Source organism: Magnolia sinica, chromosome 4 (assembly GCF_029962835.1).
Source record: "Magnolia sinica isolate HGM2019 chromosome 4, MsV1, whole genome shotgun sequence".
Classification (NCBI taxonomy): Eukaryota; Viridiplantae; Streptophyta; class Magnoliopsida; order Magnoliales; family Magnoliaceae; genus Magnolia; species Magnolia sinica.
In genome coordinates, this window is record NC_080576.1 from 15216717 (window position 1) to 15242584 (window position 25868).

Sequence of the window (25868 nt, forward strand, 5' to 3'; positions counted from 1 at the left end):
AGTCGAGTTGAGCCGGGGTCAGCTCGAACTCATTTTTGAGCTCAAAAAATCAGCTCGACTTGGCTTGAACCCAACTTCGAATTGAGTTGAATCAAGCTTTTTTGAATTGAATCAAGCGAGCTAGCTCGGTTCATGTACACCTCTAACCATAAGCCTTAAAAAGGTTTCATCCATGTCCATATCTTATGGTGTGGTCCATATGAGATTTGGATATAGTTCAATTTTGAGCTCGTGACATAAAATAAGCCAGTAAAACATACGAACAGTATAGATAAGACACATGCATCTCACGTGGGCTTCACATAATTTAGCATTTTTTCTTAATAGGCAATCAACTGATACTTTACCTGCAGCTGGAAAATGCCTTTCTAGGAATTTGAGGCGGATGGAAAAAGAAACATGGCTTCATTAGAAAGAAGAGATTTGGCAAAGTGAATTCAGGTGAGAGAATGTTTCTTTTTCGGTCCTTGCCATGAAGCCAAACAGCCATCGGGCTATTGGTTCTCTTTCATCAGCTGAATCGGTCATCCCCTGTTTGGTCACCCTTGGACAATCAGACGGTCAATAAAGGATATACAACTGAACCGTCCAAAAACTATTATGTTTTTCTGGACAGGATCTTCTAATCGATCTGAGATTTGCATCATGATGGAGGATCACGGATCAGTAGGTCCCATCTGGACGAACTTTATACCGAATGGCACGCAAGAACCTTCCGGGTGGAGATTTTTCCCTCGCTCTATTAGGAAAGGGGATATTCATCCCTCATAACTGACACGTGGCAGGTGCTTTTGAAAATCCAGTCCGTCCGTTCACCAGGCATTTCTACTGATAGGACGCAGCTTAAAATCACACGGATCCCACATTCTCAATCATGCAAACAGAGGCTTTGAAACGAACGGTCATGACTTACTAATCACATTTACTCATCCGTTCCACATGAATCTTAAACAGAGAGTCACCTACAGAGAGGACCATTATATGGACGGATAGGATCCACTTCATTTAACCTTTCAAGCATTAGTTTTTGGGAGACGAACGCTCACTCCGGATACAGCGCAAAAGACCGGAGTTAGTCAGCTTCCTGGGATATTCCGGTCTGAAAAGTAGGGTTTTTATACTCCGGCTGTGTATGGCGCTTAATACTCAGGCACTTCGAAATAGTACACGTCGTATGCATTAACTGAATCAAACCGGCTAACGTTTGGAACCCGCTGTCTTCAAATTAAAGACTTTAAAATCATATCTCTTAAAAATCCCAACCTCTGATTCTTGTACACTTGTTTGTTGAAATCAGACCATTGGATATTCTTCGTTTTGAATCGTACAATAAAATATTCCCTAGGCTGATAATAAAATGATCAAGTAAGCTCATTTTGGTTCATAATACATCTGCTTCTGTTTGGACGGTTTAATATGAATTACTTGTGATCCAGGTAAGCAATTTGCCAGCGATTTGTATATGCCCGCGTATCATCTATTTCACTATGCCAGAGTATCAAAGTTTTTCTTTGCGATCAAGGGAGAGGGGGAGAGAGAGGGAGAAGGAGAGAGAGATGGGGGACGGGAGCGGCAACAACCGCGGCGGGGGAGGCGGCGGCAACAGACCGGCGTGGCTGCAGCAGTATGATCTGGTGGGAAAGATCGGCGAGGGAACGTACGGTCTGGTATTCCTCGCCAAGAGCAAGCTCCAGTCTAACAGGGGCAAATGCATTGCCATCAAGAAATTCAAGCAATCCAAAGATGGCGATGGCGTCTCTCCGACTGCCATCCGAGAGATTATGGTATGGATAGCATGCATGCATTTCTCTTCCATCATCTCATCCTATGCCTTTCAACCCTAACATCTCATATCTCAATAGGTCTGATTTTCATAGACTCTGTGCGTTTGGTTTTTCCTGAAATTGTAATTCCTGCGATGCTTCTCTGTTCGATTCGTGATTACAGTATTCTTGGGTTAGTGCTTAGCTGTTTCAGCAGCATATAAAATCTGTGTAATTAAGGGTTCTTGAAAATGATATGTGGATGTGGATTGCAGCTACGATAATGTTATCTTTTTGGGGGATCTTGAATGAGTGATGCCCTAGAATTTTTTGATTTGATCTAACTCTCCTATGAATAATCAAATAGAAAATCTCTGACTTCCTGCTTCGCAGCTAGGGAGGCTGTGTTCTGACATGAAGCAGGATGATCAGTCCCTTTGTTCCCTACCTGGGAACTAAAGGAAGTCATTAGGATAGCGGTCTAAATAATGTGATTTGGTTTTCGAATTGATGAGGTTTCGATACCCAAATAGCAAAAATGGACAAAGAAGCGCACAAGAATGTTAGAATAGAACGGGATAAGCAACTTACTTGAAACTTCTTCACTTCTTACAAATACTTACTATAACCTCACAAAATTTAGAAAATGCAATGCCCCATCTCCTAGAAGAAACCCCTTTTATATACCCTAAAAGAAATCCTAAAATCCATGTGAATCTCTAATTATGTTTTTAGACTGCAAGATTATACCAGGGGAGTTTGACTGTGCAACGCAGGTTAGATATGGATGTTTATATTAAGAGGTGGAAGAGATGAAGTGAAACTAGTAGTTGTCAAAAAACAAGGCAGTGCAATTTAAATGGAGAGAAAGCAGTTTTTTTAAGCAATAAATTTATGGAAGAAGGAAAGTGGAATGTTAAGGAAGAAGCATTGTTGTCATGTGCGATTGCATATGCGCGTATGTGATCGCATATGCGCATATCCATATGCAAATCACATATGTGATCATGGCACATGCGATTGCACATGTGGCATATGCAAAAATATGCGATTGCATAAATGATGTATGCGATATACGCGATCGCATATTGGCCAATGGCTGGCACTTTAAAAAAACACTTTTTGCCTATAAAAAGGCTTCCAAACCTCCTCCATTTGCTATATGCTCACTTCAAAACTCTCTTTCTCTCTTCTTCTCTTACATTTCTTAATTTCAAGTGGTCTTAATCTTTCTCTCTCCTGCATTCCCTCTCTTGGAAGTTGGAAGATCAAGATTCAAGCACTTAATGTTTAATTCATTGTTTAATTGATTTTATTTATCTCAAATGTATTTTAAGTATAGTTATCTATTAATTTATAGAAGTTTTCCTTAATTTCTTATAATTTGTTTTGTAGTTTTTTTTTTTTTTGAATTTTCTCACGTATATATGTTTTTAAATTTTTTTAAAAAAAAGAAAAAGAAAAATGGTTGCATATGCAATCATTGTGATTGCAATCGCGATTCGACAACATTGGGAAGAAGTTAATGTTGTGTGGAATGAGATGGCTAAGTGCATTAGGAAAGTGGCAAAACATGGATTGCAATGGTTGGGCAATCTTTATGGATATGTATAATCTACCTATTGAGGCTTTCTTAAACACCTATAGCTGTGTATAACTGGCTGTATAGATACACGTCCATATACATGTCTATCCTAACACACATCTATGCTAACAAATATAGGGAAGAATTAGAAGAATATAGAAACACTTAATAGGCATGCTGAGAAAGTAGTGAGGGTAACCTTGAGGAATTCGATGATGGGACAAGAGAAGGTGAGAAAGATGTTTTTAAACTTACGAAAAAGAGAGATAAAGGATAAGGACAAAGATCATGTTAGATGCACTAAGAGATTTTTTTGAAGGGTGAGATGCGTTACGAATCATTACCAGCGGATATTGGTTAAGGACAATGAGATCAATGGAAGGTGGAGATGCTATTTTCAGATAGCGTTAAATAATCACTTTAAGAGCATAGGGATAAGAGGAATCATAAACACAAATGAGGCCGTAAACCATAGACACTCTTGTAGGATTATCGCTGAACTAAAAGAAGCTTTGAAAAGATGAAGACAATAAAGGCCCTAGGATTGGATCGTACACTGGTAGAGTTTTGGAATGCGCAGGAGATACATGCATATTTTGGTCAACACTGTTGTCAAAACAAGACCGTAAGATCAAAGAAGATGCCGAAAGAATGGGGAAAAAGGTACCGTGTTGCCCATTTGTAAGAATCAAGAAGACATGAAACTGCACTAACTATCGTGGGACTAGACTTATTAGTCATGCTATGAAACTCTGGGAGAGTGATTGATCAAAGTTCAAGGCATGAGACAAACATATCAGAAAATCAGTTTTGATTTATGTTAGGACGATCAACCATTGAGGCTTTAATGCAGGGGCATTTTCATACTGTGCTCAAGTGGGGTCGCCTGTGGGATGCAGGGGCACACTTGGGGTGGGCGGGGCCCATGGGGGAGGTCTCGTGTTCGAGATTCTTCACCGGAGGTGATTAATGCGCATTTCACAACGGGTTCAAGTGGGGTAGCCTATGGGATGCGGGGACACCCTCGGGGTGGGCGGCCCGTGTGAGGTGGTACTCATGTGATTTGGGGCCCACGAAGGGGGTTCGGCTGAGGTCCTAACCCACGAGATGTGGGGCCTGGGTTATGAGATAAAGGAATTAATTTTCTATGCTCTAACAGTTTGAGCTTTTATAGCAAGTGATTAATTGTCCTGCATCAGGCTTTTTCCTACTTAGATAGCCAATAGAGATATATAGGGATCTCTCTCCAAAAAAGAAAAAAGAAAATATAGGAATGTAGGGAGAGGAGGATCTCCACATGGTCTTTAGCAAGGTGTGCAAAAATGGTTACGTAATGGCCGGTACGTAATGTTAACGGCTGAAGCCATTACGCGATATGGGTCTGAAATGGGGACCCCCAAATTTTTTGGATGGTAACGCTGTTATAGGGCATAACAATTGTAACGGTCCTGTAACAGTTGTTACGCGTGGTAATCCTAAAGAAAATGGGGGAAAAAAGAAAAAAAGAAAAAAAAACTTACTTGTTTCTTCTTCGACTTGGGTTGTTGCGGCAGCAGCGACAACAACTGCTTCCTCTTCGTCTTCTTATTTCTTCCCCCTCTTGTGTGCCCCCTCTCCTTTTCCCTCTGTTTTTCCTTCTCATTTCTTTTCAGTTCTCTCTCTCTCTCTCTCTAGAAAAACGAACGGACGGACAAACATACACTTAATTTTTTTAATACTCTGTGGTGTACGCCGCTTAGTGCACTTTCATTGTTTCGTTGCATGAGCCCCACCTTGATTTATGTGTGGTATATCCATGCCATCCATAAGTTTTTCCTGTTCATTTTAGGGACCATCCCTAAAATGAAGCAGATCCAAATCTCAAGTGGACCACACAGTAGGGATTGAATGCCCATTGTTAAAAACTTCCACAATGTTGTGTTTATTTGTCATTGAACCTATTGAGAAGGTCGCATAGACCTGTATGAAGGGAGAACACAAATAGCGGCTTGATCTAAAAAAAATTTGGTCCCAAGAAATTTTTAATGGTGGGAATTCAATCCCTATTGTATGGTCTGCCTTAGATTTGGATCTGCCTAATTTTTTGTACCATGCCCTAAAATGAGTTGCAAAAAGGATGTGATGAGGACATCTAACCGTTTAAAGTTTATCCTCAACGGAAGCAGTCCTCACAAGCATCACTATGGATAGGATGAGATTGAAAATCAAGAGAAGCTTGTTGAAGTTTTTTTTTTTGTTTTTTAGTTTGATAGTCTTATATTAATTTCCTATTGCATAAATTTCTTTTTTAAGAAGTTTCTATTTTTCGAAATTTCTATTTTAGTTAATTTCCTGATTTTCATAAAATTCTAGTATTAAGAATTTTTTTTTTTTTTTTATAGTTTGCTACTTAGGTTGTTTCTAAACTAAGACTTTTGTTAGTTTCTTGTTTAAGCTGTTTCTAATACAAGTAACTAGGGATATTTTGGTATTTTCCCTTTTATTTGAAAATTCTATTTAAAGGGAGTTAATCCCTAAACATTGTAGATGAATTTTTTTTAAATTTTTTTTTAATTTATTTATTTTTGAGAAAAGAATAAAGCTATGGAGCTTTTTCACAGCCAGGTGTGAGACATTCATCTTCCTTATACTCCTTATGCTACTTTCTTTCTCTGGTTAATCATTTTAATCTTATTCTGATTTCTTCTTTCTTTCATCTAGTTTATTTGTAAAAATTTGGAATTCTATTCGTGAATTTCCTACTTCTTGGATTTATTCAAACGTCCCCAACCGATAATCCTATTTGATCTAGCAGTTTGTTAAAGGATTAGATTATCACGTTGGATAGTTGAATTGACCCTTGTGAGACATGAAAGTCCTTTCTTTTGTAGGATCCACTTTTCAGATTTGAATCTTTAGTAGTACATGATTGTAATGGATGACAATGATCATTGATGAGTTTTCTTTCAGATAATTCTTATTTATGATGAATAACCATGCTAAAAATTGATTGTTTATTTTGTGTTTTATCTTAAATTTTAATTCCGCACATCTAGGGTAGACCATGCTGTCCTATGTTAGGATGGACGACATTGATATACAACAAATGCATGGATGTGGGCCCCACATTTAAGGCGTCACTCACTAGTGATCTGCCTTAGATTTAGATCTGCCTTATTTTTGGGACCATGCCTTAAAATGAATTGGCAAAACAGATTGACAACATGGATATACAAAGATATCGAGGTGCTCCCCACGTTTAGGGCACCACCCACTATTGGTCCACTTGATATATGAATCTGCCTCATTTTGGACCATGCCCTAAAATGAGTTAGCAAAATGGATGGACAGCATGGATATACAATACATACATCAAGGTGGGTCTTATGTGCGTGGTTCTAAAAAATTGTACGTTAGGCATATATTAACTCAAAATTAACCAATTAAATTATGAGACTGTTGTTGCTAAGTCACTATCCCAAAATTAAATTGTTTGAACAATTTTCACCGTTAATGTATCTTGAATTTTCTGATCTTCATACTTGTAAATGTAGTCCGTTATGTCAAGGTATGAGATTCCATGGTATATTTATTTACCAATTTGTTCCCTTGACAAATATGTGATATCCTTAATGGAGGTCATGGGCATGAGTTTTCCCTTGGGCATCTTTTCCACTTAGCCAATTAGTGAAGTCATCTACATGCAAAGATTGGAATTCTAGAGTTTTTGCATTGATTCTAAAATTTCTTCATTAATTCCAGATTCTCTATCAGATTCCAATAATTGAAGAATATGATAATTGGTGTCTTCACCAACTTGTTGGATAGGACCATGTTAGGGACTTTGCTATATGCATTCTTCTGCTCCAACATCGGTTTCCAGATTCTCCCATACCCTAGCTCGCTCACTTCATTAGTGACATCGTGTACTATATGCATGAGTTGATCTAGATGCTTTATGAGCGCTTGGATTAGTTGGGCTGATTGTGTGGATCCTTCTTGTCTCACTCTCTTTGAAGTCATTAGGAGACGATGTGGTGTAAAAAAAAATCACCAGGTGGTACTAAATGATGCAATCTAGTTATCGAATCAATGCGATTTTGATTCCTGATGTGTTAGAATGGACGAAGAACACACCCACAAGAATATTGGGATAGAGAGGGATAAAGAATCTTATTAGAACTTCTTCACTTTTTACAAATACTTAAATGAAGCCTCATAGGACTAAAAAAAATGTAATGCTCCATGCCTCCTAGAACAAACAACCCTCTTTTATAGACTCTAAGGGCCTGTTTGGCACAAGGGATTGGCTAGTATTAAGTGGGATGGAACTTCAAATCCCTGATTAGAAAAATCATCCCTTGTTTGGTTCATCATATCAAAGATAGGGTTTCCAACATAGGGTCCTACGCCGGTTCAAATGATGGAGTAAGGAGGGCTTTCCACAATCCCTTCCGTTGCAAGCAGGGATTTTCAGAATCCTTCGGATTTCCTGCTAAAGCTTTTACGCTGGGAAGGGAAGTGGGGCCCACCTTGATGTTTGTGAGGAATCCACCCCGTCCGTCTATTTTGCGAGATCATTTTAGGGCATGCAACCAAAAATGAGGTGGATTCAAAACTCAAGTGGGCCACACGAGAGAAAATAGTTGGAATTGAGTGACCACCGTTGAAACATTCATATGGCCACGGAAGTTTTGTTTCACACTAAGGTTTTCTGTGTTGTCAGTTCATCCTGGCAGGAATGACCTTATAAACAGTTGGGATAGCATATAAACATCAAGGTGGAGCTCGGGAAGGTTTCATCGGTAGGAATTTCTTTCCCCACTGTTTCCTCTTGTATGGCCCACTTGAGTTTTGGATCCGCCTGACTTTTGGTAGCATGTCTTAAAATGATCTCGCAAAACGGATGGGCGGGGTGGATTCCTCACAGACATCAAGGTGGGCCCCACATTCCTTCCTAACGTGGGTTTTTAAACACGGTTTTCGAGATTTTAAGTTTTATTGCACGTACACCCAAACACTATATGGAATCAAAACATGTATTTAAGCCATAACTCCTAGATGACCTAAACACCAAAGTGAATAGGCTCAATCTCATGGCATTAAGAGACAATCCACCGACGAGTGCATTTATTAGAAAAAAGCAATTCCATCCCACTAAATACCAGCTAATCTCTTGCGCCAAACACCCCTTAAAAGACACCTGAAGTCCCTCTAATTTTTAATCAAGAATTTTCAACTATGAGATTGATCTCATATCAATCAAATCTATCTATAGACTATAAGATATCAACAACTTTGCCTACAAAGATTTGGCCAATTTGGAATGGCCGAAAGATAGTAACATTTAAACCCAAAAAATATCCCTAAGGTCCTTAAGAGTATCTTCAAATCAGCAACCATATTTTAAAAAATCAGCTCTCCTATCTTACAAAAACAGTAAGCAGTAGCGTCCACCCCCCCAAAACCATACTGTTCATCTGGTGGGTGCTATTGTGGATAGGAGATGGTGGCAACATATACCATTTGATAATTTGGCATGGAAACAGGCGACTGAGAAGGAAACATAGCCAATTGCAAACATGTGAATGCACCAAATCCAGTGGTTGGAATGTTAGGATTCTTTGGAGGATTTGGGCAAGTTTGCAATCCAACAGCTTGGATCCCTGAATGATAGGTCCCACTTACCCTGAAATAAAGCAATGCCTATTCGGGCTGGATAGTGGATAATACCCATGTTTTGCTTTGCAACAGCCAATGCAATTGCTAATTTTCATACTGTAAGTTAGCTCTGTAGTATTCTTTTCCTGGAATCATCCCTTGACTATGCTATTCTCTTTTTGCATTTTTTTTTTCTTATTATATAGACATTTACACAGTTATTTGCTGTGCTTATAGCAATGAAAATCTGGATTATATTGCACTATGAGGATTGTTGTTGACTTACCTTGTGAATTGTTTATTTAATTTTCTCATATTATGTGCAGTTGCTTCGGGAAATTTCCCATGAAAACGTTGTCAAACTTGTGAATGTTCACATCAATCATGCTGATATGTCACTCTATCTAGCATTCGACTATGCCGAGCATGACCTTTATGTGAGTAATAGTCTACCACAAATTTCCTGGATGTTTTCAGTACCTTTTTAGTACCGTTTTCATTGAGTTCCATCATGGCTGTATGTTCATAAAATGATGTGCTCATGCACAGAAAATGAATTGACCATCATGTCCTCTGTGATGGTTTTCTGGCACCATATGATAGGGATGACCTTGTGAAGAAGGTCATGTGCATGGTAAATCAAACTTCCCTAACAATGGATTTACAGAATCAAATGATGAAACATTTGTTATTGTGTTACTAGTTGGAAGCGAGTTTCTGTATTCGGATAAGGGTTGTTTGGATGTGTGGAATGGGCCTGTGGTGCATCTTGGTTATTGAGTCAATGAGATCTCAACACCTAGATCACAAAGAAATGGACAAGAGTACACTCCCAAGAACATTTGAGCAGAGAGGGAGAGAAGTTTATTGATATCAAACTTCTTCTCTTACAATGCTTAAGAAAAACTCACATTTAGAAAAATATTGGAACACCTACCCCGTACACCATCTCCCCTTTTATAGATCCTAAATGAATCTTCAATGAAAAATTCCCCAACTAAGATGTTGATTTCAAATCAATTTAATCTACTGAAGATGGTAAGAGCCTAATAATAGTAAAAGAAAATCTGGGAAATTATCCTCTGAATCTTCAAATTAGTAGCCCCTTTATCTTCAATTACATTTTTTCATATCTTCAATTACATCCTTAAATCAGCCCCCATATCCATAAATAGTAAATTACAAATATTGATATTTAGGCCCTATATCTATAAATAAACAGCCCAAAATCAGCACATGTTGGGCCCTGTGGTAGGTTGTGGGCGTTGGTGGGCTGTGGGCTTTCATCATTCCTCTTTAGCTTTAAAAGAAGTCATCATCGAGTTGGAAATCAATTCAACCTTTGGACTTGTACCACCTCTACTACGAATCTTCTTCTTCCTTGGTGGAAGCTGGTGGTACACTCCTAAGTGTCGGCTCGACGCAACCTTTGTTGGAGTCCACTGTAGATGATGTCTCTTTTGCTTGCGTTTCGTGGGTGCTAACTTGTTTGTTGTAACTTCAGAGTTCTTCGTGGATCCTAGAACGTGTCTCGTTTTTCGTGTCATAGCCATCTTTTGTAAAAGGTGCTTCAATTTGAATGTTGAGACTTATTTGCATGTCTATCAATGTGACTGCCACTATTAGCGGATCTATCAATTAATGCATTGGTGAATTCAAGTATAGGTCCAACATTAATGCATTAATCACTTCAGATATCGACTTTAACTTTGCCTTTGTGAATCTTTGTCATTTTGGAATTTCTACTTCAATTTTGAGTTTTTTGCCACGTTCCAACAACTAAAGGATTTGATCATTTGTTGTCATAAGCTGGGGTTGCCTGTTGTTGGTTAGGACCTTGGTGGGACCTTCCCCCTACGTGTCTACGTGCTCGAACTTTGGTCTTTGTATTTCTCCATGCCGGAGCTTCCCCACTCAATTAGTGAGTTGTATACCGCGTGCATGAGTTGATTACATGCTCCGTGAGTCAATAGTTCCCCAGCGATCACCCACTTTGATACCAAAATGGTGCAACTTAGTTATCGAGTCAATAAGATCTCGAGACTTGGATTGCAAAGAAATGGACAAAAGTACACCCATGAGAATATTTGAGCAGAGAGTGAGAAATACTTTATTGATATCAAACTTCTTCTTACAAAACTCAAGAAAAAACTCATAAAATTTTGGAATGCGCATCTCCTACACCACAACCCCTTTTATAGACTCTAAATGAATCTTCAATGAGAATTTCCCCAACCAAGAGATTGACTTCAAATTAATCTAATCTACCTAGGATGGTAAAAATCTACTAATAATAAAAGCAAATTTAGGAAATAATCCTCCGAATCTTTAATCACATCTTCAAATTAGCTTCTATTTCTTCCATCCCATCTTTAAATTAGCTCTCATATTTTTCACAAATAGTAAAGTGCAAATTTTCATATTTAGGCTCCAAATCGATTAATAAATGGTAAAATATCAGCACATGCTAGGCTCTGCTATGGGTAATAAACAGTCAAATACAAGGGTAAATAATAATTACCCATCTACACTGCATTTACCCTGTGAATTGAAAAACAAACCGGCCCGTAGGGAGTGGGAATTAGGTAAAAAGCAAGGTATTCCGTAAGGGTAACGGCGTCTATAATAGTATTAGTCACCGCCATTACCGTTATGATTGGGGTGGCCCCCTGGCACCTTTTTTATTTTTTATTTTGATAAAAAAAACTTGTGTCAGCCCCATAACAGGTCATTACAGGTCATTTTCCCTGTAACGCCTAACGGTTGCCAATGTTACTGTTTCATAACAGCCGTTACGTCATACCTTGGCAAAAAGACTCACAAAGAGTTTCGTGGTGACTGTGTTTGACAGGTTCATGTGGCCATATTGGTTGAATCTTAAATGTTTTGCTTATTTTATGGCGTTATCTATATATCCTTTTGGTGGGATCCTCCATCTACTGTTTTCTTTTAAAATTTGTTGGTGACATGCTGATTTAATTTTTTATTTGGTTCTGGATGTGACATTGGAAATTTGTTCTTTTCTGTATAATTATGATGGTTGCGATTTATGCTCTTTGATGTTGCTACTTTATTACTTAATTCAGTCATGGACATACTATATGAGAGTCGATATATTTGAATTGAGGGCTGTTTGAGGAGAGGATGAGATTTGTGGTGGGTTGAGGGGATAGAATGTGGTTTCGGAAAGACCCCTGGCTTGGAAGTTCACACTTGCGCAGTTCCTTTCTCTTTCTTTTCACTAGCTTTTGATAAAGAGGTGAAAGTGGCGAATTGTTATGACACCGTGGGAGGCTCATTTGTTTGTAATGTGATCTTTCGAAGATATCTAAATGATGATGAAGAGGGGGGGCTTTGCTATGCTCATGTGCATTCTTTATGAAGCTAGTATTGACTGTCAAATGCTGAAAGAAAGAATTGGAAATGATCGATCAATGGAGGGTTCTCGGGTAAGTACCTGATGTCTAGATCTGTGATGTTGGCACCCTGCTTCATCCTCCCTGTTCACGCATTTGCTTGGGTGGCATCACGAAGAAATGCTTGCTATAGATACTTTGAGGTAAAGGAAGATGGTATTGCCGAATATGTTTTCATGTGCAGGACTGACAATGAAAATGTGGATCACCTATTCCTTCATTGTCAGGCAGCAAGAGAAATTTGGTTACCTTTTCTCTGTTCGGTGATCAGTGGGTGATTGATCATTCGATTTTTGATGTCACTGCTGGGTAGCCTGATGGCTCTTTCTCCAGTCAGGGAAACATTGTTTGGAAGATGTTCCCATTTGCTACTTTCTGTGGCACACATGGCTTAAGGAATGTCAGAATTTTATAAGACAAAGTGGTCCCTGTGCCCCTTCTCAAGTGGAGAATCGACTCACTGGTTTTCGGGCGGGCTTTAGTGCAGCCAGAGTTCGTTGGCATCTCTTTTGAGTCGTTGCCACAAGGATTGGAATTTGATTGTCTTTGGGTGGCCGGCTGACTTTGGCCCCGGCATGTGGTCTTTTGTTTTGTTTTTATTTATTTATTTAGAGATTCCTTCACCAAGCTTTTTGTGTCTATGTAACTGGTGTTGTAGCTTCTTTGTCATTGTGAAGACTGGTGAAGGCAATAATTTTGATGTGCTGTTAATATTTTCAGCATTTTCATTGCTTCTCTCTGCAGGAAATCATCAGACATCACAGAGAAAAGGTCAACCAGCCTATTAATCAGTACACAATTAAGTCATTGCTCTGGCAGCTGCTCAATGGGCTCAACTATCTTCATAGGTTTGTTTCAGTTTTTTTTTCTTCAAATAGGTATTTCCAGTTGCATAGTTATATATATGATTTTGGTGCTGTTATGCTGTGCTTCCTGTGGCATTGCTATGGATGCATTTAGTATTGCGATACTGTTTTTATAGTTTATGGCCCTGGAACTTTTTTTCTTTTGATTCTTTGGGTGCAGTAATTGGATAATACATAGAGATCTGAAGCCATCTAACATCCTGGTAAGGATCTGACTTATTTGCCCAGCTATTCAAATTTCTAATTTCACCCTGAGATTATGCCCTTAGGGGTTGTTTAGATGCCTGTAAAATCCCACTCATGTAAATTCTTTACCTGTAGCAAACAGTCTTTTAAATAGCGGTAGCGTGGTGCGTAGCGCTCAGCCCTCTATAGCGTGTAGCGTAAATACGTAGTGTGTAGCGTAAGCTACACGATACTTCTATTTTTTAATTTAAAAATAGGACAAATATAATAGATAGTGAAAAAAAAGGAAAAAAAAAATATAAAAATGCCTAAAAGATGATTCATTTGATCAATTATAAGTATATTTAAAAAAGTTATTAGTTATCATTTATCAAAAGCCAATCCACATATATAAGCCAAATCAAATAATTGTCCCATCAACAACTTTGTAAGCAAAGCACTTTAATTAATAATGTCTAATTGAAACCACAAGTCACAATTATGAAAAGAAATAAAAATCCCATAGGTTAAAAGTATCAAATATAATACAAGTGTTACATTCCTCAACATTAGAAACAAAGAAAACGTGAAAAAAAAAAATAGTAAAAAAATACATTGTAGCTTACGCTACGGATGCTACATGTTACGTAGCTGTAGTGTACGCTACGACCCTTGTAGCGTACGCTACAGGGGATTTACGCTATTTGGGACGCTACATAGCGCTACGGCCATGCTACGCTGCGTAGTGTATGCTACCGCTACTCTACAGGCGCTATTTGAAACACTGGTAGCAAATGCCTGTGAAGTGTTTACACAAAAACAGTCCGAAAATGTTACATCTTAGAACTTTAGAATTGACCATTTTCAATTGTTTCAATAACTAGATCAGAATGAGAAAGGAAAATAGATTCTGGACGAGACAAACAAAAGAGGTTAGAGACGTGTCAATAAATGTCTATGGATTTCCCGGCCTGGCTAGGTATAGACACCGGCCAGGCATGGGGGAATAAAAGAACCTTTCGCACGAAATCAAAGAGGTACTCTTTCTATTGGAGATATCTGTTTCGACCCATAGCAGGTCCCATTCTTCTACCCTTTCCTGGGAGTCGGATGACTATTCGTAGCTATTACCTTGACACCAAAGAAGAGTTATCCAGTTTACCTGTTAAGTCTTTGCAGTCTAGCGGTTGTTATTATTATTTTTATTTTTCCAAATTCATAACAGCACTTTCTAATTCATAACATCATTTTACCAGTACCCAAACACAGAAAACTGTTTACCTGGACACTTTACCACCTTGCCAAACATGACAGATTGAAGCAGTTTACCTGTGTTAAGAGTTTACATAAGTAAGATTCTACAAGCATCCAAATGACCCCTTAGATAATAGTTGGGGAATAAGCTGTCCTTTATGTTTCTTCAAAATGAAACTTTTTTGGAGAGTTAACTTCTTGAAATCATTCTATATTCTACCTCATGTAAGAATTTATGTGGGCCAGGTCATGGGTGAGGGAGACGAACAGGGAGTTGTAAAAATTGCTGATTTTGGGCTTGCCAGGATATACCAGGCCCCCTTGAAGCCATTATCTGAAAATGGGGTATGTTATTTTGTTTTTTTATTGGTCGGTTGCTTATTGTTGGAGCTTTCACCCAAACTTATCTTCCAGTTTAGGAGTTGCAGAGTTCATAGTGGTGCTGACCAAATCTTGATGTGCCTATAGCACAAAACTTGACCTTTTGATTCAAGTTCCTCCCTGTGGGACTGTCCAGTGGACTTAAAATGTGTGACCAGATTATTGTGGACAAAGTAATCACTGTACGGAGGTCGTATCATAAGGCCGCATACTATGCACTATCAGGAACTGGAAGCTATCACTCTCGACTTTTGAGTCTCACCTGCTCTTTTTTTTTTTCCTTGTGAAAAAATGACAGTTGATGATAGGAGGGCTTGAACTGGCTACCTTATTTATTCTTCAAAATTTCATCTGCCAGTTGCCAAATGAATGCAGTTTCCTTCTCATCTCTTGAGCGAGCAGACCTCTAGGTGCTACTCAAAAGTTACTCCGATATGACTGTCCTTTTACAAAGAGTTGTCAGCTTGTGCTGTACAGTGTACATTAATCTGCAAGGAGTCTATGACCCTTCAAACTTGGGATGCTTATATATTAAAAAAGGCTTCTTCCTTTGTTTGCTCAAGTTGCATGATCTGATCATGCCAGTCTCTTAATGTGGATAAGAACCAAGTAAAAAATATTATAATGCATAACCAGGCCAATGGTACTGCTAAGAAAGTTCATTAACACTACTATCAACTTCATTTTCTTCAGGGGTCCTTGCATTGCATTTGGGAATTAGATAATGAATTTGGAGCTAGTAATGCTACCTCGTCTCTTCCATCATGTAATTTGATAAAAATGTATTCACCAAGCTTCTGCAATCTTTATAAGCTCATTTACTTGCAACTAGTTACTTTTATAGTTTGTGCATGCAGTTTACTAGCAACTGGTTAACTTTTAATGCCTACATGCAATTTTGACTATGTTTGAAAATTCTTGGGACCATGCATTTCATGCCTGTCTGTTTATTGTTTATTTGCTCTTCAAACCATTTAGAAATTTACTTCCCCATAAGCTGATATGTGGCCACTGCTTCTGACAGGTTGTGGTAACAATTTGGTATCGTGCTCCGGAGCTGCTCCTTGGGGCCAAGCATTATACCAGTGCTGTTGGTATCCTGTTGCTGTATGTTACTGTTATTAATTTCTACAATAGGCAACTGATTAATAAATGCCAATATATGAGTGTGAACTGCCTCCTTAATTTGCAAATAAGATATGTGGGCTGTTGGATGCATCTTTGCTGAATTGCTGACCTTGAAGCCGCTTTTTCAAGGAGTGGAAGTCAAAGCTACACCCAACCCTTTTCAGGTACAATAGTAGTTTCTGCTACAATTTTTATTTTTTATTTTTTTCACACTGGTGCACTTCTTTATCTGATTAGCAGTTCTTGGGTTAAAATCTATATTCTTTGGCGCTGTTTGGTAGATGCTTAGACATGAGTTGATCTCATTTTGATAGTGGTTATGCATTAGAGATTAAGATCTCTAATACATAATTACTGGTAAATAAAATAAAATGAACTCGTTCTAGGTGTCTACCAAATGGGGCATTACTCATTCCAGGTCTTTTGCTATGGTGATTTCTAATATCTGATTATGTATTGGTTTTTTGCTATGGTGATTTCTAATATTTGATTATAACTCTTGCAGCTCGATCAACTGGATAAGATATTTAAGGTCTTAGGTAAGAAGGCATAGGCTGGTTTCCTCTCCTCATTGGTCATCTCTTTCAGAATTTTGTTAATAGCTATGTTATTGTAGGCCATCCTACACCAGAAAAGTGGCCTATGCTTGTTCATCTTCCACACTGGCTATCGGATCAACAACGTATCCAAGGCCATAAGTAGTAAGTTCTGTCATTTGATGCCTCATAATGATTATTAGATCTTGCTCTTGTTTATGGATTCATTTATGTTGGATTAACATGGCTTCTCTTCCATTCATGTTCTTTCAGCAATGAGAGCCCTGGTCTCTTTAGTTTTGTTCATCTGTCTCAAAAAAGTCCTGCATACGACCTTCTCTCAAAAATGCTCGAGTATGTGAAACCTTCAGACTTTTAAGCGGCCCTTTATCACTTATTGCAGGCTTATTCTTAGATATTTTCCATACTGCATCCGTTATTACTATTTAAGGAACTGAACACACGTTAACTGCTGTTGTTCCCGAATGGTCTGTCATGTAAGGATTACAATGATGACTTTGAGTGCATCAGTTTCTGATTTTGATCTCTTCCTCTTCAGATATGATCCTAGGAAGCGTATAACTGCGGCACAAGCATTAGAGCACGAGTAATGCTTTAACCCTCAAACTATCTTTTCATTTTCTCATGCTTGTTATGTTGGCTATGCAACCGGACTGGAATGTCAAGTATGTTGCCCTCTTTATTACACCCAGCATGCTTTAGATGTTGTTTGCTATATGTATGTATGTTTGTGTGTGCATGCATGCATGCATGTATGTATCTATGTATGGATGGATGCATGTATGTACTAGGACTGCTGGTTTCAAATCTTAGAGGGAGAGGGGGAGGGAATTGGCTCTCGTCATCACCATTAAAAGACGGTCTTGTCAAAAGTCGGCATGGGAATCATGTGCTACCATTAAAAGATGGTCGGTGGGTATCTAGCAAGCATTATCTTGTTGCTTTAAAAGACGGTCGGAGGGAATCTTGGAAGCATTCATCTTCCACCATTTGAAGACGATCTGATAAGCGTTTCAAAGTGTGCATTTTGAAATGCGTGTAGATTCCACCCTCAGTTATTGAATGGTGGGAGATACATGCGCACGGACTCTTGGTGCACTGTGTACAGAAGATATTTTCCTATACGTTTGTGCTTTTGGATTTGTAAGGCTGAAATCAAGCAGTGGGGTTGAGGCTATGATGATGATGATGATGATGATGATGATGATAATGTGTGTGCAATGCACAACGCAGTAAGACAAGTTATAACACAATGTGATAACATAATGCGCATACATGTTTGTCTCTTCTTACAATCCAAGGTTTCTCTTTTCTCTCTCCTCTCTCCTCTGTCCTCTCACCTCTATCCTTGTCTCTTCGAAATGAGAGAGCTCTGCAAAGCTCTGCCACAGTGCCACATGCTTAGTCTTAGGGGCTGGACTATTGTGTTAGTTCAGCCCCATATACAAAATGATTGTGACTCTTTAATTGTGCAATGGCATAATTGTATAGCAGTCCACACTGTCCAAATCACTGACTCAATGGACGCAGACTGCCCCCAACTCATCTTGACCTGCCTGGATATCGATCAACTCATCATGATATGGATTGAGTCAGGAGCGAGTCTGGTCCTGATTTGCCTTGTTTCCCACAAAACTGGTATGACTTGGGTGATAACAAGTCATATCGGACAATTTTTAAACCATGCACAACACATTCACAGTCCTGGAGGGCATAAAACTGTGGATATTGGATGTCCATGGTTTAAAAGAACTGTTTTTCATGTAGAATTCAGGGGCGTAATATGGGGAACATTTTTAACAATGCACTGGTAGGAAATTAGGTTTAAGGGAAATAATGCTGTTTACCTGTATTCTAGTCTTTCAATCTGAAGCAAAAAGTGCTTACTAAGGAAATCATGATTCTGTGACAAGCACATGTACCATGAATGATATATGATCTGTGTTAAATGACAGCTGAAAGTGCAGTTTTTTTTTTTTTTTTCTTAGGTAGGGTTGTGGCTAGGTCTGGGTTTCTTTATCCTGATGTTACCTAAATTACCAAACCCCCCTTTTGGATTGTGCAACCCGGATTGTGGTCATTTACCTTTCACAAAAAAAAAAGAAGAAAAAAAAAAGATATAAATAAACAATATAAGAACTGATTAAAGTCATATGTGATCTGGATTGCTATTGTGGACTTGTTATGGTGGAGAAATTACCATGTAGGTATCTAAATGAGTTTCTTGTTGAACTTATGGTAAATGTTCGCCATGGAGCAGGAAATCATGTTCCTATTTTGCTGATTATTACCTTATTGAACTACTAATTGGCAAGCTTGAATTTTGAACAATCTCAATGTTAGCAATCATCTGGTCATCTGCTTATCAAACACATTATATCAAACCATTACTTGACAATTATTGGAAATTATGTTCTGTAATTTACGAGTGTATGCCATGTACTGTTTGACCCTCCCTCCCTCTTCCACTTCCCATGTCTCTCTCTAAACTTGTTGGTTTCTCCTTTTGCTTTTCAGGTATTTCCGTATTGACCCACTACCCGGGAGAAAGTAAGTCCATATTTGGGAATTTTGGGTTCTTATACTAAGTTATACTATATGACTGATATAGTCAACTTTAGAGCAGTATATAACATTTTCTGACATTACACTTGGCTTGCATGGCACTTAAATGTTTACGGTAGGGTATCATGATGAATGAAGCATAGATTCCGCCATATCTTTCTTAATTTGACCAGGTAAATGTCGCATCAATGCTCAGTGCACTGGTACCTTGCCAACCGGGAGAGAAAGCTGTCAATTACCCCGCTCGTCCGGTGGATGTCAATACAGATTTTGAAGGGACAAGCAGCGTTCAACAATCTCAACCGGTATTGCATTTGAGCTGAACTTTAAACCACATTACTTCTAATAAAGAGGAAACATACTATGTTTGATTAATCAAAAAGAAATTTGATTGAGTGATCCAAATCGTACTATGTTGATTAATTAAAACAAAAAAAAGCTTGGTCCTACAAACTATACATGTGGTCCCTCTCTCTTGGTGATTCAAATCATGCATGTTGTATGCCCCGTGGTGATGGGAGATGCCTCCTACACTGAATGATGATGTCTGATTGTTCCAGCTAAATTTAGACAATTGGCTGCAGTGTCCATTTTCATCAGATACTATGCTCATCTGATAGGAGAGAGATTGGGGCATGGTCCATATCATGATGGCCCCTCAGACCAATGGCTAAGATTACCGAAAGGTGTGCCCCCCTTTTATCATTCTGTGGGGAACAAAAGATGTCACTTGTTTTGAATGTGCATCACCTCATTAGGAAGGTGTTATTTTCATGAATTATGGAACTGCCTTTAGCTAGTGAAGTGGATAGAGATATCTTATTCTTGTAACAGCTAAATGACTAGCCAATTTTCTTCTTTGCATTTTATGCTTATCTCTGTAGAATTATTACGATCATCAATCATCATCCTAATAATTACTACTACTATTATGATTATCACTATTACCATTACCACCACCATCACCACCACTAGGTTTGCTAATGTCCCCACCTTCATTGGACGTTAGCAATCTCCCCAAAGCTTTTAAGTGACATGTGGGATGCCCAATCATCGATCTGGACCATCCATTCGTTCATACAATTAGACAAGCCATGGTGCAAAAATCATGCCAATCAGATGATCCTAAGCATCCGATCAAATAGCATAGAAAATAGACGATCAAGATCAAGGTATTCTGTAATGGTAATGGTGGCTGTAATGGTGCTGTAATGGCCACTACCGTTACCTTTATGATCTCTCTCTCTCTCTCATTGAAATGAAAAACCGAAATTTTTTATATCGGCCCCGTAATGGACCATTACGGCCTTTATGGGGGCATAAAGGGAGGGTACGGGGGCTATAATGGCCATTATGGTTCATTTTTCCCATAACGGCCATTACGACCCTGTAACATGTAACAGTTGGCACCGTTATCTTTATGCAATGGCCTTTACAGCCCCATAACAACTGTTACGGCATGCCATGGTTAAGATTGAGTGGAGAACAATATAGGTTCAATCATCATCTTGAACATCCATCTGATAGATCCCACTTTGTATTGCTTATGATTCCAAAGTATTTCTGTGGTTTGATGATTCTAACCCTGAGATCTATGGCTCGTAAAAAAACAGATGGTTAGAAGTTTGAACAAATTAGCCTCATTCATTGGGTTAGGATCATCTGATCGATTTGATTCTTGCACCATGTCTTGCTCCCAATGGTACTACTGAATGTCTGGATTGATGATTGGGCATCCTACGTGTCACTTAAAAGCTTTGGGGACATTGCTAATGTAACCCATGAAGGTGGGAATGTTAGCAAAACCCATATTAATAATTATTATAAGAAATACTTTGATACCCTAGCCGAGTGTGATGGATGATGCGTAGGCACTTCGAAATTGCACATGCACTGTACAAGTAGTCAAATTAAACTGTTTAAGTTATGTTAACCAATGTAGATGTATGATAAAGCAAACACTGTGCTTATTTGATTATCTGAATATCGTATTGGTTGACATTTATTTGATGGTTAAAAATGAAAATATCCAATGGTCTTATTTCCACAAGCAAGCATTCATGAATCAGAGGTTAGAATTGTTCAACTAATTTGTTCTCAGGATTGTAAGTTGGCATCATTGGGTGTACAGTCTAGTTGGTTTTATTTGAGTTAATATACCCCCACGTGTACAGTTTCTGATTCTCTATGTATCAAGCGTCATATGCAGTCAGAGTATCAAATAATTCCCCTATTATTATTATTATTATTGTTATTGTTATTGTTATTGTTATTATTATTATTATTATTCGAGACATCAAGATATGCCGGTTTCTTTAACATGTCATGCTTTGAATTGCCAAATGCGTGCTAGTTACATAGGTGTGTTGTCATGTTTGAAGGTGGGATGATCAGTGAGAGTTAAGATGAGTTCAAACGAGGAAAAATTTAAAACATTATGTGTCTGCATTTCTGTTATAATTGAATATCCTCGTGCATGCATTTGCTTGTGTGATATGTATGCCTTCTTTTTACTTTTTTCCATGACAGCCTTTTACTGTTCCTGACTGCACATGTGAGGGCCCATCATTAACAGGAAGCGTGTCACTAATTTTGCGGATAAAGAACAACGAACGAGAATTTTTTTTAAACATTATGTGTCTGCATTTGTGTAATGATTGAATATCCTCGTGCATGCATTCGCTTATGTGATGTGTATGCATTCTTTACTTTTTTCCATGACAACCTTTTACTGTTCCTGACTACACATGTGAGGGCCCATCATTCACGGGAAACATGTCACTAATTTTGTGGATTAAGAACAGCAAATATTATACAATGAGTAATCTATGCATCACTTCGCATGTAGGGGTAATTGGCCAGAACAGGAATTCCTGTTTGCATGACTGCATATCTTACAGGGCCCTGTCATGCTTATCCATTAGTTGTTCTTTTGGGAAGATGAATAAACATAGACATGATGCATTTGAATGGAACTCTTGTCTTGTTTTAGAGTTTTTGGGGATCCATGGATTCTTTGCTTATATGCTGGTTTTGTGGGTTCAGGCATCTGGAAATACAGTTTCTGGGAGTGTAGCCTCTGTGGTGGCTTCTAGACCCACTGCTCGGCAGATGCTAGTTGGGATGCAAAGGATACCTGGAGCAGGCATGACGGCTTTTAATCTTGCCTCTCAGCCAGGGCTGGGTGGTATTAATCCTGGCGGCATTCCTATGCAGCGGGGTTCCGCTGCTCAGGCTCATCAGCAGGTCTCATAAACTCGGATAGCTTTTTATGAATAAAATAATGTTGTTTGGTATATGATTTTTAAACAAAAATTCCTAATTGATCTTGAAACAGTTGAGAAGGAAAGATCCAAGTGGGATGGGGATGCAAAATACAGGATATCCGCAGCAGAAATCGAGGCGCTTTTGAGGTTATTTCACTCCCACTTCAACTAAACATATGTAAAATTGGAAATACTGATCTCTGATCAACGATATACTGATCAATCTTGTATAGTACCAGTGAGCTTTTCCCTGTGTAATAAATGTATAAGGCTGCTGTTGGATGCGCCCCAAACCGTGAGTAGAATGAATTATGTGGAGCAGTTGGTTATCTGATTCTGCTTTGGGTTTAAGGTGGTGCGTGTTTTTGGAGTATTTACTTTCCTCATCCCAGATCAATCTAAAAAATTTCTGGATACTGATTTGTGGCTGCAAGCGCGGAAAAACTGTGTAGTGTGGTGCTCGAAACCCTCACCAACCCGACTACAACAGAATGGATAACCCTTCCAGCCCAAATCTTCATTCTGCTTTTTGGAAGCACCTTACATTTTGGGTTGTGTCGGATACACCGTAAGGTGCTTTTGCATGCTCAGTTGAACTGAATTATTGTGTGGGCATGACCTCATTTGATCATTTTTCATTTTATTGGTTTTTCTAAACATTGAATTATTGCATTTAATTGCTTGAGAATCCAAATGTAGTTGAAATGATTTTGAATGGTCTTGATTTTCAAAATCACCAAGGCAAATTGATTTTTCATCCGAAAACATAAAACAAACAATAACTGTTGACTGTTGTAACTTCATCATCACTCATTCTTAAAACCAACATTCTTAAGACCAAAGAGTCGGGCAGAAGGAGGGGAAGATCTCTCCGTTCCTGGTTCTCCTGTAGCTGGATCCTCCGTGGGCGAGGAGGGATTCGAACCCCTGACACCGTGGTTCTTATTCACGTGCTCTAATCCTCTGAGCTATAGGTAGAGGTGGGCACCGAGTCGAGTTGGACCAGATTGGATCCAACTCGACTCGATCCAAAATTTTCAAGTAACTACCCGAACTCGATCCGATCTGGGACCGAGTCCGGGTTAGCTGACTCGATCCGATCCGATGCACTATTGGCCTGACCTGAACCGAGTCCAATCGAGTTGAGTCTGTGGGTCAAACTATGAGGTATGTGTTATATCCAAATCGTCCATCCATTCGGAGAGCTCGTCTTAAGGCTTGAGCCGAAAAATAAGACAGATATAAAGATCAGTTGGACCACACTGCAAAAAACAGTGGGGGATTGAACGTTTACCATTGAAACCCTTTTGGAGATCACAGAAGTTTCAGATCAATATGAAATTTGTTTTTCCTCTTCATCCATGTATTTTTAACCTTATTAACAGATTAGATGGAAAATAAACGTTATGGTGGGCCCTACGAATTTTTTAATGGTGAAAATCATTGTCCTCACTGTTATTTTCGGTGTGGTCCATTTGAGCTTTCGATATGATTCATTTTTTTTTTCTAATGCTCTAAATTGATTTCGAAAAATGGATAAACGGTATGAATATAATAAATACATCATTGTGGGGCCCATGTAACTTTGATCTCATTTGAGTTGTTCGTACAACTGGGAGCTCAAGGCGCGTCTGCGCTCGTCTTTGCACGACACGTATCTACACCAGCTGTACAGCTGGTGTGTTGTACACGAAATAGGATTGAACCCAAAATTGATGCATATCCACGTGAATGCATGTGGTTTATCCACGCTGTCCATTCGTTTTTCCAGATCATTTTAGGGGTTGAACCCAAAATTGATGCATATCCAAAGCTCAAGTGGACCATACCACAGGAAAAAGTAGAAGTATTGATTTCCACCGTTGAAAACTTTATAAGACCCCATTGATGTTTATTTGTCATCCAACCTCTTCATATGACCAGAAAGGCATGGATGAAGGGAAAAAATAAATATCAGCTTGATCTAAAACTTCTTTGGCCCCCAATAAATTTTCAACGGTAGATGTTCAATTCACATTGTTTCCGGTGGTGTGCTCCACTTGAGGATTGGATACACTCCATTTTTGGGATAAAGCCCTAAAATTATCTCTTAAAAGAGATGGACGGAGTGGATAAATTTCACGAATGATAGTTGGCCCCACAGAGTGTACTCAGTACGCCCTGCTTCTGTGGTACAGGTCAGATCCGTCGGATCGGGTCGAATTCTGCCCAGCTCTAGCTACAGGCCCCACCTTGTCTCCACTGGATCTGTTCCCGGGAGTACCTTCAAAAAGGAACCTTTCCTCATCCATTTCGGGTTAAGAAGATGTTCAAGCACGTTTCTCTCTATGAGAATAGTGCGTTAGAGGCACCCATACATACAATGATCAGTTTTGTTCTCTTGTTTTCTCAAATCTTTAAATCTCTTTCAAGGTTCCAGGCAAGGAGCTTCTTGAAATGACTCTTGAGAAATGAGAGTGGAATGATTTATGATCTGAAAAACCAATCATTTGCAACCATGATTGGAAGAGGATTATGCATGTATTGACACACACAAACTCTACGTGGTTCTTTTATTTTATGGGGATGTCTATCAAAATCCATTTATTTGATTATTATTATTTTCAAGAACTGGTACAATCAGTCTTGTATGCATTACCCATGCTTCTGACTGCATGTTAGCCATTCTTTCAGGCAGCAATTACTGAACTGGGGCTCTCATATCAGCCACACCATCAAATGGCAACTTATTGATGTCTGGCAGCAATAGACTCAGAGGACGAGGACGTCACATGCTTCCTTGGCACTGCTCAAATGAGGATGAGAAACCGTGCTGCGCATAAAAATGCTAGCAGGCACATTTCTCAACACGCAAGATTGGGTCCCTTCCATTATGCCCCAGCACTGGTCACTCATTTCACGTTCCGCTGTTCTGTAACATTTATATATTTGTATGTGTATGTTCAATGGTGAAGCTTGCTTCAAGTGTTTGATACAGCTCCCAACACTCTGTAATCACAACAAGAGCTCTCACAGTCCGTTCCTGAGGTTAAAACTGTTTTGGAGAAATGTCAACGCATGTGATGATACATGGTATTCTGCATTTTTGCATAGTATACATGGGTTTTTGACTAAGACAAGCGGGTCCATGGTTTAGTGACCTAGACCATTGATCCGTTTGGGTCCCATAATGGAGCATGCCCCAAAAATATTTCGTATTTTTCAGTTGAATGTGGAGCTTGTTGTATTTGTTAATTGTCTTTCTTATCAGCAGGGCTGGGACAATATGATGGTGGTGGTGCT

The 25868-nt window shown here is 38.9% G+C and overlaps 1 protein-coding gene across 3 annotated transcripts; it reads left to right on the forward strand.

The window, feature by feature from the left end:
• The first annotated feature begins 1524 nt into the window (after window positions 1–1524).
• On the forward strand, window positions 1525–25668 carry LOC131242548 (cyclin-dependent kinase E-1). 3 transcript variants are annotated; one of them, XM_058241257.1, is made up of 16 exons: window positions 1526–1784; window positions 9315–9425; window positions 13149–13252; window positions 13431–13473; window positions 14936–15034; window positions 16095–16164; window positions 16268–16362; window positions 16704–16737; window positions 16815–16899; window positions 17008–17088; window positions 17294–17341; window positions 19273–19305; window positions 19517–19625; window positions 22366–22566; window positions 22658–22733; window positions 25260–25668. In XM_058241257.1, the coding sequence occupies exons 1-15, from the start codon at window positions 1557–1559 to the stop codon at window positions 22730–22732; spliced, it is 1416 nt and encodes a 471-aa protein (XP_058097240.1). In that variant the 5' UTR covers window positions 1526–1556; the 3' UTR covers window position 22733; window positions 25260–25668. The 3 variants fall into 3 exon arrangements, with proteins under 3 accessions (XP_058097242.1, XP_058097240.1, XP_058097241.1); XM_058241259.1 differs by lacking the exon at window positions 9315–9425 and having other exon boundaries at window positions 1525–1784; XM_058241258.1 differs by lacking the exon at window positions 14936–15034.
• The last annotated feature ends 200 nt before the right edge of the window (window positions 25669–25868 follow it).